The sequence below is a fragment of the Poeciliopsis prolifica genome, unplaced genomic scaffold (genome assembly GCF_027474105.1).
Source record: "Poeciliopsis prolifica strain line A6 unplaced genomic scaffold, Auburn_PproV2 SCAFFOLD014, whole genome shotgun sequence".
NCBI lineage: Eukaryota > Metazoa > Chordata > Actinopteri > Cyprinodontiformes > Poeciliidae > Poeciliopsis > Poeciliopsis prolifica.
The window spans coordinates 10,311,672-10,325,982 of NW_026562389.1; the positions used below are offsets into that span (position 1 = coordinate 10,311,672).

General features: G+C 39.6%; 1 protein-coding gene across 8 annotated transcripts in view; it reads left to right on the forward strand.

Annotated features, from left to right (window-relative positions):
• Positions 1-5,784: 5,784 nt before the first annotated feature.
• The window catches only part of slc4a4a (solute carrier family 4 member 4a), a 48,602-nt gene continuing 40,075 nt past the window's right edge, over positions 5,785-14,311 (forward strand). For 3 of the 8 annotated variants that reach the window (XM_055039220.1, XM_055039221.1, XM_055039222.1), the window contains exons 1-3: positions 5,787-6,059; positions 6,384-6,454; positions 11,291-11,364. In XM_055039220.1, the coding sequence (XP_054895195.1) occupies positions 6,441-6,454; positions 11,291-11,364 (88 nt within the window). In that variant the 5' untranslated portion in view covers positions 5,787-6,059; positions 6,384-6,440. Of the gene's footprint in view, positions 6,060-6,379; positions 6,455-10,877; positions 11,365-14,311 lie in introns of those variants that run through there. The other 5 variants (XM_055039219.1, XM_055039218.1, XM_055039217.1 and 2 more) reach the window with 4 other exon arrangements.

The following is a 14,311-nucleotide window of genomic DNA, read 5'->3' on the forward strand; positions in this document are numbered from 1 at the left end:
TCTTCACACTTCTTGCATTTATATTGTGAATGATGTCATTAAAGACCAACGTTTTAATCATTTTCTTTCTCCATTTTAGATCCCAAAGACCCGATTGCCATTGAAAGGCTCAACTTAATGAACATGGCCAAGCTGATCATCAAGGGTCTGATCGAGTCGGCGCTCAACCTCGGACCCACGCTGGACTCGGACCCACGCTGGACTCGGACCCAGGCTGAACTCGGACCCAGGCTGGACTCGGACCCAGGCTGAACTCGGACCCACGCTGAACTCGGACCCAGGCTGGACTCGGACCCACGCTGAACTCGGACCCAGGCTGGACTCGGACCCACGCTGGACTCGGACCCAGGCTGGACTCCGACCCACGCTGGACTCGGACCCAGGCTGGACTCGGACCCACGCTGGACTCCGACCCACGCTGGACTCCGACCCACGCTGGACTCCGACCCACGCTGGACTCCGACCCACGCTGGACTCCGACCCACGCTGGACTCGGACCCAGGCTGGACTCGGACCCACGCTGGACTCCGACCCAGGCTGGACTCGGACCCACGCTGAACTCGGACCCAGGCTGAACTCGGACCCACGCTGAACTCGGACCCAGGCTGGACTCCGACCCACGCTGGACTCGGACCCAGGCTGGACTCGGACCCACGCTGGACTCGGACCCAGGCTGGACTCGGACCCAGGCTGGACTCCGACCCACGCTGGACTCGGACCCACGCTGGACTCCGACCCACGCTGGACTCAGACCCAGGCTGGACTCGGACCCACGCTGAACTCGGACCCAGGCTGGACTCGGACCCAGGCTGGACTCCGACCCACGCTGGACTCAGACCCAGGCTGGACTCGGACCCACGCTGGACTCAGACCCAGGCTGGACTCGGACCCACGCTGAACTCGGACCCACGCTGGACTCCGACCCACGCTGGACTCAGACCCAGGCTGGACTCCGACCCACGCTGAACTCGGACCCAGGCTGGACTCGGACCCAGGCTGGACTCCGACCCACGCTGGACTCGGACCCAGGCTGGACTCGGACCCACGCTGGACTCCGACCCACGCTGGACTCGGACCCAGGCTGGACTCGGACCCAGGCTGGACTCCGACCCACGCTGGACTCGGACCCAGGCTGGACTCAGACCCTCGCTGGACTCCGACTATGCGCCGCTCCAGAAGTTCTTTGTCGCCATGGAGCACTGCCTTAAACACGGACTAAGAAGTTGGTATTGCTGTCATAACAATGATAAAGTGACTTATTTTTCTTCTTTGACTGATTTGTAGTGTTCTGATTGTAAATCACAGACCGTTTAAAGTCAGTCTGAAGATATAAAGTTTGTATAATCTACAGCCTAAATTCCAGAAAAGTTCAAAGGTTCGGTCGTCTTTGAGGTATTTTTAAAGTTTAATAATCCACTTTAATCAAACTTCAATTTTTCTGGCTCATTTGTGGGGATGAAAATGTGAATTCAAACACGTTTCCAGACCAAGGAAGCAAACTCTGGTCCACCTTGACGCCTCGGTCTCAGTTTGGTGGAAATGAACTCTGGTGTAGTTTGAATGCACATGAAACTCTTTGGAAAGAGAAATCCTACAACCACTGAAATCTGATGCAACTCCCCTGAATAAAATTAAATGAACACTAAAGAACATAGACATAGAAGGCTGACTTTGTAGCTGTCTTTATGTTGCACTGAATGTTCAGGTCTGAGTTCATCACATCGCCCAGATCTCAGGCTTAATCTCTAGTTTCTAGCTGTAGTAACTGAAGCTGGCTCTAGATTATTCCCATTTAGGTTAAAATATGACTTCAGTTTTGCTTCTGTTCATCTGGAGAAAGTTTGCATCTATTTGTTTTAAGCATCAATTTAGTGAGTGTAAACATAACTTTACTCAATGTAAAGGTTTTTAGTGTGAGGCTACACCACTGCAATAAAATAAAATGTACACATCTTCACCAGGGTTACCACAGAGTATGCAGTGCGCTGTGTATTTAGTGTTGTTTTTTCCATTTATAAATGAAAAGTCTGGTTGATTTGCAGTTTCACAGAAAGGTTCAAGTCAACCGTTTCAGTAAAGATTTGGAGGTAAACGTCTGGAGTGTTTAGTAAAGGCTGTCCAGTTTGGAGCTAAACAGGATCATCGGGTCACTGAGGTTTATAGCAGGAGGCTCAGAAGAGGCTTTTCTGTTTCCCGTCACAAATACGGGAACGTGTGTGAGACCCTAATCCTGACAGCCTCCTTTAAGTAAACACTGCAGTTTTTCCAGATAATTTGGATGAAACAATGTTAAAACAGAATCAGATAACTACCAATTTAAAGTTGCACACCCGTTTCTGGGTCTATTAAGGAATGCTTTCATTTATTTCTTTGTTTTTTATTTTTAAACATACAGCACAGTTCCATGAAATAACTGATTCATCCTTCTTGGACGTGGAAGTGATGGGTGTCTGTTTTTATTAAGAATGCCATCTTGTTTGTAGATAACACAAAACAGGTGATATTGTGTCATGAATTCCACAAAGCTTTGCTCTGAAAAGTAAGTGCACCCTTCCTGCCTTCTTAGTGATTTATAAGATGATTAGCAGTCGGCTATTTCTAATAAGCTCCATCGAACAAGAGGGATGGTTGACCTTCATGCACAGCAGCATGTTTGTAGAAAACCAAACACCAGCAGTTTGGACCCCTGCAGAGAATAGGCTACTTCTCAGCAAAAAAATTAGTTATCTTCCACAGAAACTCTGCAAATACTGGACTGTGGCTCGTGAATAGAACTGGAAAGGAAACAATGAATGTTGTTGAAATGGCCTAGTCAAAATCTAGATTTCAACCTGATTGTAAAGCCATACTGGCAGACCTATGACGGCAAATTAGGACCAATGGAAATGGAAAGAAGGCAGTGAATTTCCACCAAAAACGCTTTTTTAAATAAAGCAAGGAAATGTCTGACTTCCAAAAGTCAAACATTTTTGAGAAATGCTAAAAGATTTTTAGATTAATCTCAGAAATTTTCAGGAAGAAAACTTGGAAATTACAAAAGTTTAGCACTTTTGACCTTTGAAACTCAGAAAATGTCCTAAATATATAAATATACTTTTTAGCTTCACTGGCTCATAAAGTTTTCAAGTTTTTCCTATAAAACTTCTGAGATTAATCTAAAAACTTTTTAGGCTTTTTGGTGAAAATTTAATCCTTTCTTCTGTCTGTAGTGGCTCTAATATGCCATCATACAAACCAAAGAGAAGGTTCTGTTGAAAAACAATTTCTGCACACTGGGATGAACAGAAACTATGTTTCCACGCATTTATTTCATATTCCTGTAAATATTTAGACCCTTTTCCAACATCACGTTGTGTTTTGAAGACAAAAGAGAGAAGGATTTGCTTTTCCTGGAAGAATCTGACTTCAAAAACATCAGCTGGAGAAAAGTAACACTTCTATGGAAAGTTTAAGGGATGAAAAGGGAGCAGCATCACTTCTTTTTAACTTCAAAGCATCAATATCCTGATGTAAAAACCTCAAATCCAGTGTCTGAACTCTGAATTCATGGTTTTGAGACGTAATGTGAAATAAAGCAGGGATTGAGAAGACGGACGCAGGTGCATGGACTCTTTTCCCCCCTATGTGATGTTTTTTCCCCATCATATTAAACTTGCAGAGGAATATAAAATTGCTGACATGCTCACAGCGCTGCAGCTGTTTTGTGTTATACGTTCCCAAAATGTGGGAAGATGTTCTGTCACATCATGTCGCCTGGAATCTGCTGCTCTGCTGTTAGCCTTGACAATATTTTGTGTTGTGAATGAAAACATAAACATTGTTTTGATAACAAATTTTAACATATGGAAAAATGCAAGTGTGGCCACAGTGAAAACACCAAAACGGGGATCTGGTTTTCCAAAACAGGTGATATTGTAAAGTTTGCTGTCATTTGGTTCACAGGAACGTCCAACTTTGAAGGATTCACCTGAAAAGCTTCCAAGCCCCTTTACGCTAAATCTGTTGATATTTCCGGCTCATTTATTATATCATTCAACCAACCATAATCAACCACAGGAATGTTTGCACCAAACAAAAGGTGAATGAATACCCAGTGAACTGTGGAGACTCCAAACACCAAATTTCAACCATTCCACAGCTGATTAAAGTCAAAGGTAGAGCAAAACGATCTTCTCTTTGTCTTTATTTATCTGGAACCAGCTGGCACAGAGGCAACAGGTGCAAGGATTCTTGTGGCAACTTATTTCTGGCTGCAAAGCGTCTTCCCTACTGAGTAACTGCATAAATGCTTAGACCAGCAAGAATGGAAAGACTTGTGTCATGCAATGCCAGTAAAGGTGGACTGGTGCCGAAAATATGTGAAGGCCAGCAAAGGAGCATGAAATGACCTGCACTGAACAACAAACGGAGCAGAAGAAGAAGCTGGAAGTAGAAACAGCTCAAGTAAAGAACTAATGGACAATTTTGTTCTTGTAAATCAGAGCCAATTAAAAAAAAACCCTGCTTCACAGTTTAGTTTGCAGCGAAATGTTTAAATTCCTAGAATAACTGCAGGGGTCTCCCATTAAAAATGCTTATAATTTCCCAGTTTAGTAGTTCAAACATCAAATTCACTTTAATGTGCATTAATTCGCACAGTGGAGACAGTCTTAGTGCCACTTATTTTTTGACGCTGAAATTGGAATTTCAACATGGTGACGCCCAAATACATTGTTTTCAAGATCTCCTACAATTTTAAGCTTTACTTTCATAAGGAAACAAATTTTAGACGCTCTCGTATTTATGTGTCTTGTAAAATAATCAGGTTTCTGCCATGTTGATGCAAGGAGCTTCCAGTTTCCCAGTGGGAAATCCAACTTCGTATGGTGTTCCAGTTAGTTTTCCCCCCAGTTCAGAGTGCAACTGGGGGGAGCTTCATGTCTGGAGAAAGGAGCGTTATCGTAGATCCTTCCTCCCAGCAGCCGCTGCAGTTTTACTCATTTTTAAATAACATTTTGGTTGTTATTGCACATATATACAGTGCAGTGCAATAACAAATTGATGTACTGTATTCTAAGTAGTATGCTGTCATTTTGATGTTTAATTATACATTTTAAAAAACGTCATCCTACTAGTAGCACATCGCTTGGACCAGCATACACTATTTTTACATCTACATAAAAATATTGTACATAATATTGTACAATATTATTATTATTATCATTATTACTTTTGAAGTGTAATCTTGGTTTTTTAAATTAGTAATGTAAATATATACTTTATCTATCTATCTATCTATCTATCTATCTATCTATCTATCTATCTATCTATCTATCTATCTATCTATCTATCTATCTATCTATCTATCTATCTATCTATCTATCTATCTATCTATCTATCTATCTATCTATCTATCTATCTATCTATCTATCTATCTATCTATCTATCTATCTATCTATCTATCTATCTATCTATCCATCTTTTAATAATCAGGTTTGAGATAAAAAATATTTTTTTCTCCCGGCAGATGGCGCTGTATGCTCAAAATAACCAATCTGACTGCGAACCATCTTACAAACAAGAATTACATTTCATTTCAGAGCTGCTGGTAGATTTCAATCACGTATGATTTTTTATAAATTAACTTTACTTTTTTATGACACTGGATAAAAAGTGGAACAAAAATGTGTCGTATCACCGGAAGTGAAGGCACTTCATTCATCGTAGTTTCCTCTGGAAGTTTTTAAAAAGTATTTGACCTCTGTTGCTGGGTTGCGTTAGGACTTACTGTGTGAGATTGTGAACAGGGACCTGAGGAAACGGTGAGTGAGTGTGTGGCGCAGCCCGCCGCCTCCTTCCTCCCTCCCCCCGGAGGAGTGGCGCAGGCGGAAGGATGGTCCGGCTGATAGAGGAGGAGGCGGCGGCCGCTTCAGGACGCGCAGCGCTGACTGTCGGCGCGCAATGACTCAGACAAACTTCACGGCGCTCCGGAGTTAGGCTTCTCCAGAAGGCTGAGAATCAGAGCCAGACTGCGGGGTTTTGTTTCCACATTGATAAGTTTGGACAAAGTTCCTGAGGCCGTGAGTTTCTCTTCATTTTTCACACAACTTGCTGGCCTGGCAGGTGCTTCCAGCGCTCAGACAGACTCATATTTTCTCACTTTCTTTCTATCCTTTTCAGTTTTGTTGTGTTCCAGATTGGAACAATGTCAGATGTAAACAGACTTGCGCGTAAAAGCGCAGCCGGACTCCGTTTTTAATCCAATTTCTGCGTGTGTGACGCGGCTTTCTGCAGTTCTTTCTGCAGAACGCAGAGTGTCAGCATCTCCTCTAATGAAGCCTCCGCTCTGCAGTCGAGCTTCAGCACGTAAAAGCTAAAAAAAATGTTGTTTCTGTCTAAGCCAGGTCAAACACCAGCTGCAGTGATCCGCTCTGCGCAGGAGGGCAACCAGACCTGAAGAGATGAGTGGCAAGAAGTAAGTGTTTCTTTTTACCTTCATGCAAATCTGCTCAATTTCAAATAAAGCCGCAGGAATAAATCCTCAGAAATCAGGTGCAACGTTAAAAATAGTCTTCAGGATGCAAATATAAACGGTAAGATTAATTATTTATGACTTTTTACATCAATTTCTCACCAATCTACACGGATTCAGGTCAGCTTGGTTAAAGTGTGACTGGTAAAACATGAACCGCTTCAAACTAGAACATAAAAACTAAAATAGGCTTGTATCATTTCTTCTGGTAAAAGGATTTAAACGTGGGTCAAAACAACAGGAACACACATATAGTTCCATAAAAACCCTAAAATTACATGTTTGCTTGTCAGAGATTTAGTTGTAAAAACTAAAGATAGAAGGGTGAATCTAACTTGATGATAAATTACAATAAACTGACTGAGTAATTCAGCTTTATTAATACATTTCAAAAAGTGAAATTTAAATAACTGAGATGAGGAATTTATTCCAAGTGTTCATTGCTGTTAAGTTTGATCATTAAAGCTAAGGACACTCATGATCCACAAGGTCACTACGAGTCAACCAGGCTGTGTCCAGGTGTGTTAATAAAAAGTTAAGTGGAAGGAAAAATGTGGTTAAAAATGCATGAGAAATAACTGCAGCTTTGAGAGGACTGTAGATCAAAAAACAGAATTTGAGTTACAAAATGACCTAAAACTCAAAAAGAGTTTATGAAGAATAAGAGGTTTGAGCTGAATCAATTAATCAAATTAATCTTAATGAATCAGTTGTTGAAATGATCACCAAGTAATTTAGTAATTTATTAATCATCAGCTGGAGTCTGTAGATTCAAACAAAGGCCATTTGCTGAACTAACGACATACTCAGAGCAGAAATTAAGCCAAAATTGTACAAAAATAGATAAATTTTTCATTTAAGATGAAAGACAACAACTCTAAATATGTTCTATCTGGAACAAATGGTATTGTTTTAGATTTGCCCAGTTCAAAATCTGTGAAAAAAAAAATCTCATTAAACAAAATGTTTCTATCCAATTATTAATCAATTGGTCAGCTCTACACTGTACTGACGTGAAGAAAAGCAGAAATAGCCGAGTTTTAAAACTGTTTATCTTGTAGCTGCTGATGGATCCTTTGCTACAAAAAATCAATTGTTAACTAAATAAATGCAATAAAATGTTTATGTCCTTATTTAAGGAATTGAACTGTTTATTTGCACATTTTAATGTGTTTGATACTGTATAAATAGACTCCAGTGGATAAATTTAAATAAATCTGCAATTAATCTTCAGGACACTTGCTTACTAAAATAATCGTTAGTCAGCAGTAATTTATGCAAAAGGATCCCCAAACCAGAATTTGCAATGATATATCTCTTTATTAAGCAGTAGTGCTGGATTTAATATAGGAATAAATCTAAATTTTTCATTAAAATAACTCACTTTATGTTAATTTTTCTACTTTTTGATGACGTTATGATCCAGAGAGATGCACCTGTTTGCCCACTCATGTTGTGGCATCGACCTCTGCAGACCACATTGGAGAACATGAGTCGTTCCGCTGCGTAGCGTTCACGTGTCTCCTGCAGATATCATGAAGCCGAGCATGTTGTGGTCACACAGCTGACAGGCTGGGAGCAGGGAGCACCGCCTCCAGCTTGAACAGGCTGAGCCTCATGCAGGCTGATACCGATCCAGCCAGAGCTCAGATAATGTTATCTGCAAACTGAAACAGAGATATCAGTTGATTTACAGCGATGAATCCAAAGTAAAAGGCTGTTACAAGGTTGCTTGTAACCAGAGGAGGGCAGAGGACCCAAAAACCAAGAGTAGCACTATTTCAACACGTTTTTACTCATGTAAAAGTAAAATGTAGGAATCCAAGTAAGAGTAAAAAAGTATTTGGTAAAAAGTTTACTCAAGTATTGAGTTACTGATTAAATGATCAATAATCTAGTTAAGAATTACATCATCAGAAATGTTGGTATTTTAAGGACAAAAATGGCAATAATTCATATAAGAAACAACAAAATAACAATAAAATGTTTGCAAAGTAGTTTCTTTCAATAAAAGTGATGAAACTTTAACAGAAACTGCAGCCGTTTGTCTTTCATTCAGTGGGTAGAAAATCCAGAAATTTTACTCAAACGAGAGCAGAAACACTTCATAATAAACTTACTGAAATAAAAGTAAAAAGTACAGCGCAGTAAAAATACTCCTTAAAGTAACTTTAAAAAAAAATAAATGTAAGTAGTTACAACCCAGCTCTGGTTTTAAGATGGTTTTAATGGTTTTGATATTAATGATAAATTCATCATCAGTTTAAAAATGTTGATCAAAGACGTTTCTGTTCATTAACATATTTTGTCAAAAAGAAAAATTGCACATAAAGTTTAGAATGTTGTTTTTCTGATTTAAAAACAACAAGAGCTAATTAAAGGCATCAATCAAATCGCAATTACAATATTGTGTTTTTCTACATTTGTACAGATTTGTAATGAAAACAAATCTGTTTTGTCAGAGGAAAGTCTTATCGGATAAGATAATATCTTATCCGATAAGATATTATCTTATCGGATAAGATATTTACTACTCCTGACTATTGAACAGAACCCCGTTTCAAGCAAGATCAGAAGTGTACAAGCAGAAACGCTGAGCGTTGTCACTTATTATGAAAGAAAAAGAGAATAATAGTTATTCTCTACAAAGGTCGTAAAAACTTGAGGTCAGATATTATTAGATTTTTATTATTTTTATTAAAACATATTTATGTTAACTGTAGTTCTGAAAAAAACTTTGAGGGATTTTTTCTCAAACTTGCAACCAACAAACCAGTTCATTGGCTTTACCTAAATCTAGTTTGTTTTATTACAAAAATAATCTGAAAAGATCCAACTTTGTCTTTTAGTTGGAAAAAATAATTGAATATAAACATTTTCTATTCTAAAATAATTTTTTTCCCAGATTTTTATCATTTTGAATTCTGAGTGGAAAAACACTGAATAATAGTAAACTTATCAAGAGGAAGAAATGAACGTGTTTTTCTTTGTGTTTTCTGTGTTTATGGGAGCTTTTGCTGTCATGTCCCTGCTTGTTCCATAGATGGCAATGGAGGTAGAAGAAAGTCTGGCGCTGGTGAAGCTCAGAGACAAACGAGCCTCTGATTTTAGTCTCTAATTTCACATTAAAATCATGTTTCTCATTTAAGAAAAGAAAAAGAGGATTTTTTTAAACATTCAAATCTAACTCAATATCAACACTCAAGTTTATAGATTTATTCCAGTTCATAATTGTGATTTAGTTGAGAGTCAAAATATGCATTTGATCCAAGACATGAAAAAGTGTAAAAGTTATAATAATAGCTAAATGTGTAACTTTCTTTATATTATTAGGAGAATGTTGTATTCAGCAGCAAAAGATATTGAATTGATGAAGTTTAGCAGTCACTTCTAAAATTTAAATTCATATCTGAATATGGCACAGTTTCTGACCTTTGACCCCTGAGTCACTTGCGTAGTAGTAACTAAAATGTCACAGATTCAAACTAAACATTTAATTTTCTAAGTCAATATTTACTTCACTCTCAACCTTTAGCTGAATAGCTAAATATGTAATTTGGTGCAAAATCTTTAGTTATTAAATTGAAGCTAAATATTTAACTTTGAGAAAAGTATTTAGCTAGCTAAAGTATTTAGGTTTGAGCCAAACTACTAAATATTTGGATGCTAACTATTTAGTGAGCTGTATATATAATAAGTTTGCTAGTTAAATATATAATAGGAGCAAATTATTTAGTTTGTAAACTAAATACTTAATTTCAAACTAAACATTTAGCTTTCTAACTAAATATTTAATCAGCAAGCTTTTAAATTTGATTATGTATTTGTTAATTTGTTTTTCTGAGATCTGCTCCACCAACCTTTCTTGGCTGGACTTTCCTCTGCCTACATCTCCCAGAATGCTGTGTGGTTCTGGTTTGGAGTTCAGTTGAATTATTGAACACATTATCTATTGATAATGATCACATGCCAATAGAAACATGTTTGTTTCTGATTTACTGCCCCGCCTGGCCCTCATTGGGCATTTTCACAAAGCTAATCTTCTTTTAGCAAGCAAGAATGGAAACATTTTCATCATTTTCTGGTAAAAGTTTGTTGGGAAACAGCCCGGTTTGTTTGTTTGATTTGAGCTCAAACGAGTGTGTAGACATCTCAGAAAGCAGCAGAGAAACTCTCCTGGACGTGTGTGTGTGTATGTGTGTGTGTGTGTGTTGTCACTTAAGCAAAGCCAGCATAATCCCGTAAGGGCGGATGAGTAGACAGACATGTGATGGCCCACTTGTTTCTAAGGTGGAGGGTGTTGTAAGCATTAGCAACAGATGGAGAGGCTTCGTAGTATGTGTGGGTGCCTGGCTAATCACGCTCATTGATTTTTATTTGACATTTTCTGGCTGTGACAGAGCATCTCTGATGGAGGGATGCTGTTGACTTGACCAGGTTGGAGTCTAATTTGGAGCAACACCAACGTTTCTGTGGATCACACTCAATTAGAGGACTTCCTGTCCTCTCCCTCACCCTGCTGTACCAGATTAAAGCCACAACATTATACCTGCCGCACTTAGCCCTCGTCAAGGACGGCACACACGCGCTCGTACAGTTGGGCTTGTTTACTTGCTGGTGTTTTATGGTTCTTTAATGGGCGGAGATGAGCGCCACCAGCAGCACCAGACTGAGCCCCTGTCCCAACTCACTGCATGTCAACGAGCCAAAGCGCTATGGCTCCACGCTGTCGCTGGAGGAGAAGTGTGAACAGTCTTTCTTCCTCTTCTACTACTACAGGATGGAGGATGAGGCGGTGGTGGACCGCGGGGCGTCCTTACTCAAACACCTTTGCGACGAGGAGGAGGTAGAAGGTGAGTTTACCTATTTACTCTAATTTTCCTTGTTTTAGCAGTTTTACCTTCAATCTGCTGAATGATGTAGGTTTCAAAAGTCTGGTATTGTCTTTTCAAAGGAAAGTCATTCATCGATTGGAGCAGGATGAATGTTGAGACTCTTAACGAGTGCCAAATTGGCACACTTCCTGTTTGTACTTTACGGCCTGGTCTTCACCTATTTAATGAGCTGGCAAGATGAAGATGTAGAACGCAGAGCATGTGATCCAGTGTTTACCTCACTAATCCCCCGAGAGACCGGCAGGACGGGAAGAAAGAAGAAAAAATCTGGTAGTGTATTAATTGTACATGCAGCAACCCCTAAACCTGTTGCCACCTCTAAGAAAGCCTGTATTTTTAGTAGTAGCTTAATTTCATCAATCAGGGATGAAGACAATTTATAATTAATTGTCAATTAATGGGTTATTCCAATCGATTAGCCCTTCTTTCAGTGTTGTAGTTTGGCCTCCATCCAGAAGAGTGCGCTGCTAGTCATCCTTAAGAGGGTCCAGTTGATACAGAAATAAAGATGACTCAGTCAGAATGGGAAAGAGACACAGTACTCACAGAGTGCTGTGTGGGATGCAAGATCCTCTTTATGCAGTTCTGTTTTGAAATGCAAACAACCTTAATGGCGCTCATTCAGAATTCCTTTCATTTTCATTGGGCACAAATAAGAGCAAAACAAAATTTAAGAAATACAGCCCTAGTCTGAAAAGCAGAAGTGAAGGCTCCTGCACAAGTAACAAAAAAGTCAACAACCAAACATTTATCTTTCCTGCAGCCATTGTAACCAAATATGCTTGAGCTCAGCTTGGGTTGCTAGGTAACCTGCTGGAGTTCCGCTGGGGTTGCTAGGTAACGGTGCTGTGTTACCTAGCAACACAGCGTTGCTAGGTAACACAAGGTTTTTGAGGCTTTTGAAACGTCTCATTTTCCCAAAAGACATCAGTTATTGCCAAAAACTGATTGGACTGATTACAAAATATGTGCAAAATGTGAATTTTGCATAATAGATCCCTTTTAAAACCAAATATGGAAGATGTAAAACTGTTGTATCTGACTTGTCTCTGTTAGTTTTGTCGGCTAATCTGTCACATTTTTAGCTGTATCTTTGGTAGGTGCTCGCATTGGTATGCGGTCAGGGGTCTGTGGTGCGTCGCCATCCTCCTTTCTGGTCTGGGGAGTTCCCAGTGCCGTTGTCGTAGCTAGGAGATCGGGTCGTACGGTTTCCTCTGGTGGAAAACCCAGCAAGCTACACAAACCTCCCAGAAAATGTTCAGGTTTATTCAGTGTGTGCTTACAGGCTGTTTTTCATCCACCTCCTAAAAGGAGAGGAGGAAGTCGTTTGACAAAGCTGCTCTGGCAGCGTGCAAATCTTCCTGTCCAGAAACTTGGCTCAACTATTTTTAATTCCTCTCTTCTGTTTCTCCGTCTTTCACGATGTTCAGTCTTGACAAATGATGCCTCCGTCCTAATATTAAAACTTTACATGCCATTGCCTGTTTTTATTGTCTTATAGCTTCATTCTGGTAATAATTATAATTCTGTATTGTTGCATTATTATAACTTTACTGTTACATCACTATGACTTTACACTCATATTATTACAACTTATGCCTGTATTGCTACAATTTTATTCTCACAAAATTACAACTTTATTCTTGTATTATTTTAACTTTATTCTCTTAATAATGACTTTTCTCTCGGAATATTAGAATTGCATTCTGTAAATAAAAATAAGGAAATGTCTTAGCCTGGCCGTGAAACTCTGTCCCACATCTGTATCGATGGCTCTGTGTTTTTGAAGGTTTTGGTGATTTAGGCAACGTGAGCAGCTGCCAAGTCATGCTGGAAAGCAAAGTCATCGTCATGATGACTTTGTAGAGGGAACATTGAAGGGTTGTAAAATTTCCTGGTTGATGTCTGAGCCGACTTTGAAGTTGATAAAACAAAGTGGACTGATGCCAGCGGATAACATTTCTTCCCAAACCACCGCTGATGGTGGAAACTTCGCTCAACAGGCAACATTGGTGCCTCTTCGCTGAGACCTTGACTTCCAAATTAAATGCAAACTAATTTCATTTGGAAAAAGGACTTTGAACCATTGAGCAACAGCAAAAGGCGTAAAATCTTTTTGCATTATTTGCCTGTTTGATCCTATTTTTAAGGCGTGGATAATTATCATACCTAGCTTAACTTTAACAAACTGAGCTTTAGTTGTAATTAATTCTTCAGCTTTTTTGCCAGAAGATGCTGGTAGGAGTTTTCTTGGCTGATCTTGTGTTTTCATGTTGTCCCGTAAACACGCGACACGGGCCGCTTTTGTTGACCCCAAAACCCGCCAGGTTGCAGTTCTGATGTGGGCGATGCTGGCAAATCTCTCGATGTTTTCTTCCAACATCCACCAGTTTTTATTTTTTACATCAACACAGGTATCTTTCCTGATTGGATTTTTAGCAGTAATGTCGTGCTTGCATCCTCTGTATCATTCAGACTGAGAGTTTATGGTAAACAGTTGATGGATTAAACGAAACAAACAAAAACCAGGACATTGTGCCTTGAGCGAATAATGAAGGCTATTGTGCTCCAAGACAGATCATTGTTTGATGCTGAGGGGTTCAGTCACTTGCTTGTGGGGTCATCTGCAGTGCTTGGCTCGGCTTTACTCCAACTGGTCCAAAAGGAGACATTTGACACTGATGCTCTTTTGTTTCGCTACTTTTTGATGTTCCAAAGACAAAATGTATTTCCAATAACTTGTTTGAAACCCTGATGGATGGATCTTTATTTAATTTCTCTTGGCTACAGAAGTTTCCATACTTGAGTTTTAAATTTAGCAAACTTGAGCTCGTATTGATTATTTTTCCAGATCTGTGTTGGAAACTGTTACCAAAATATAAATTTTTTCAGCCGTTAGCATTTT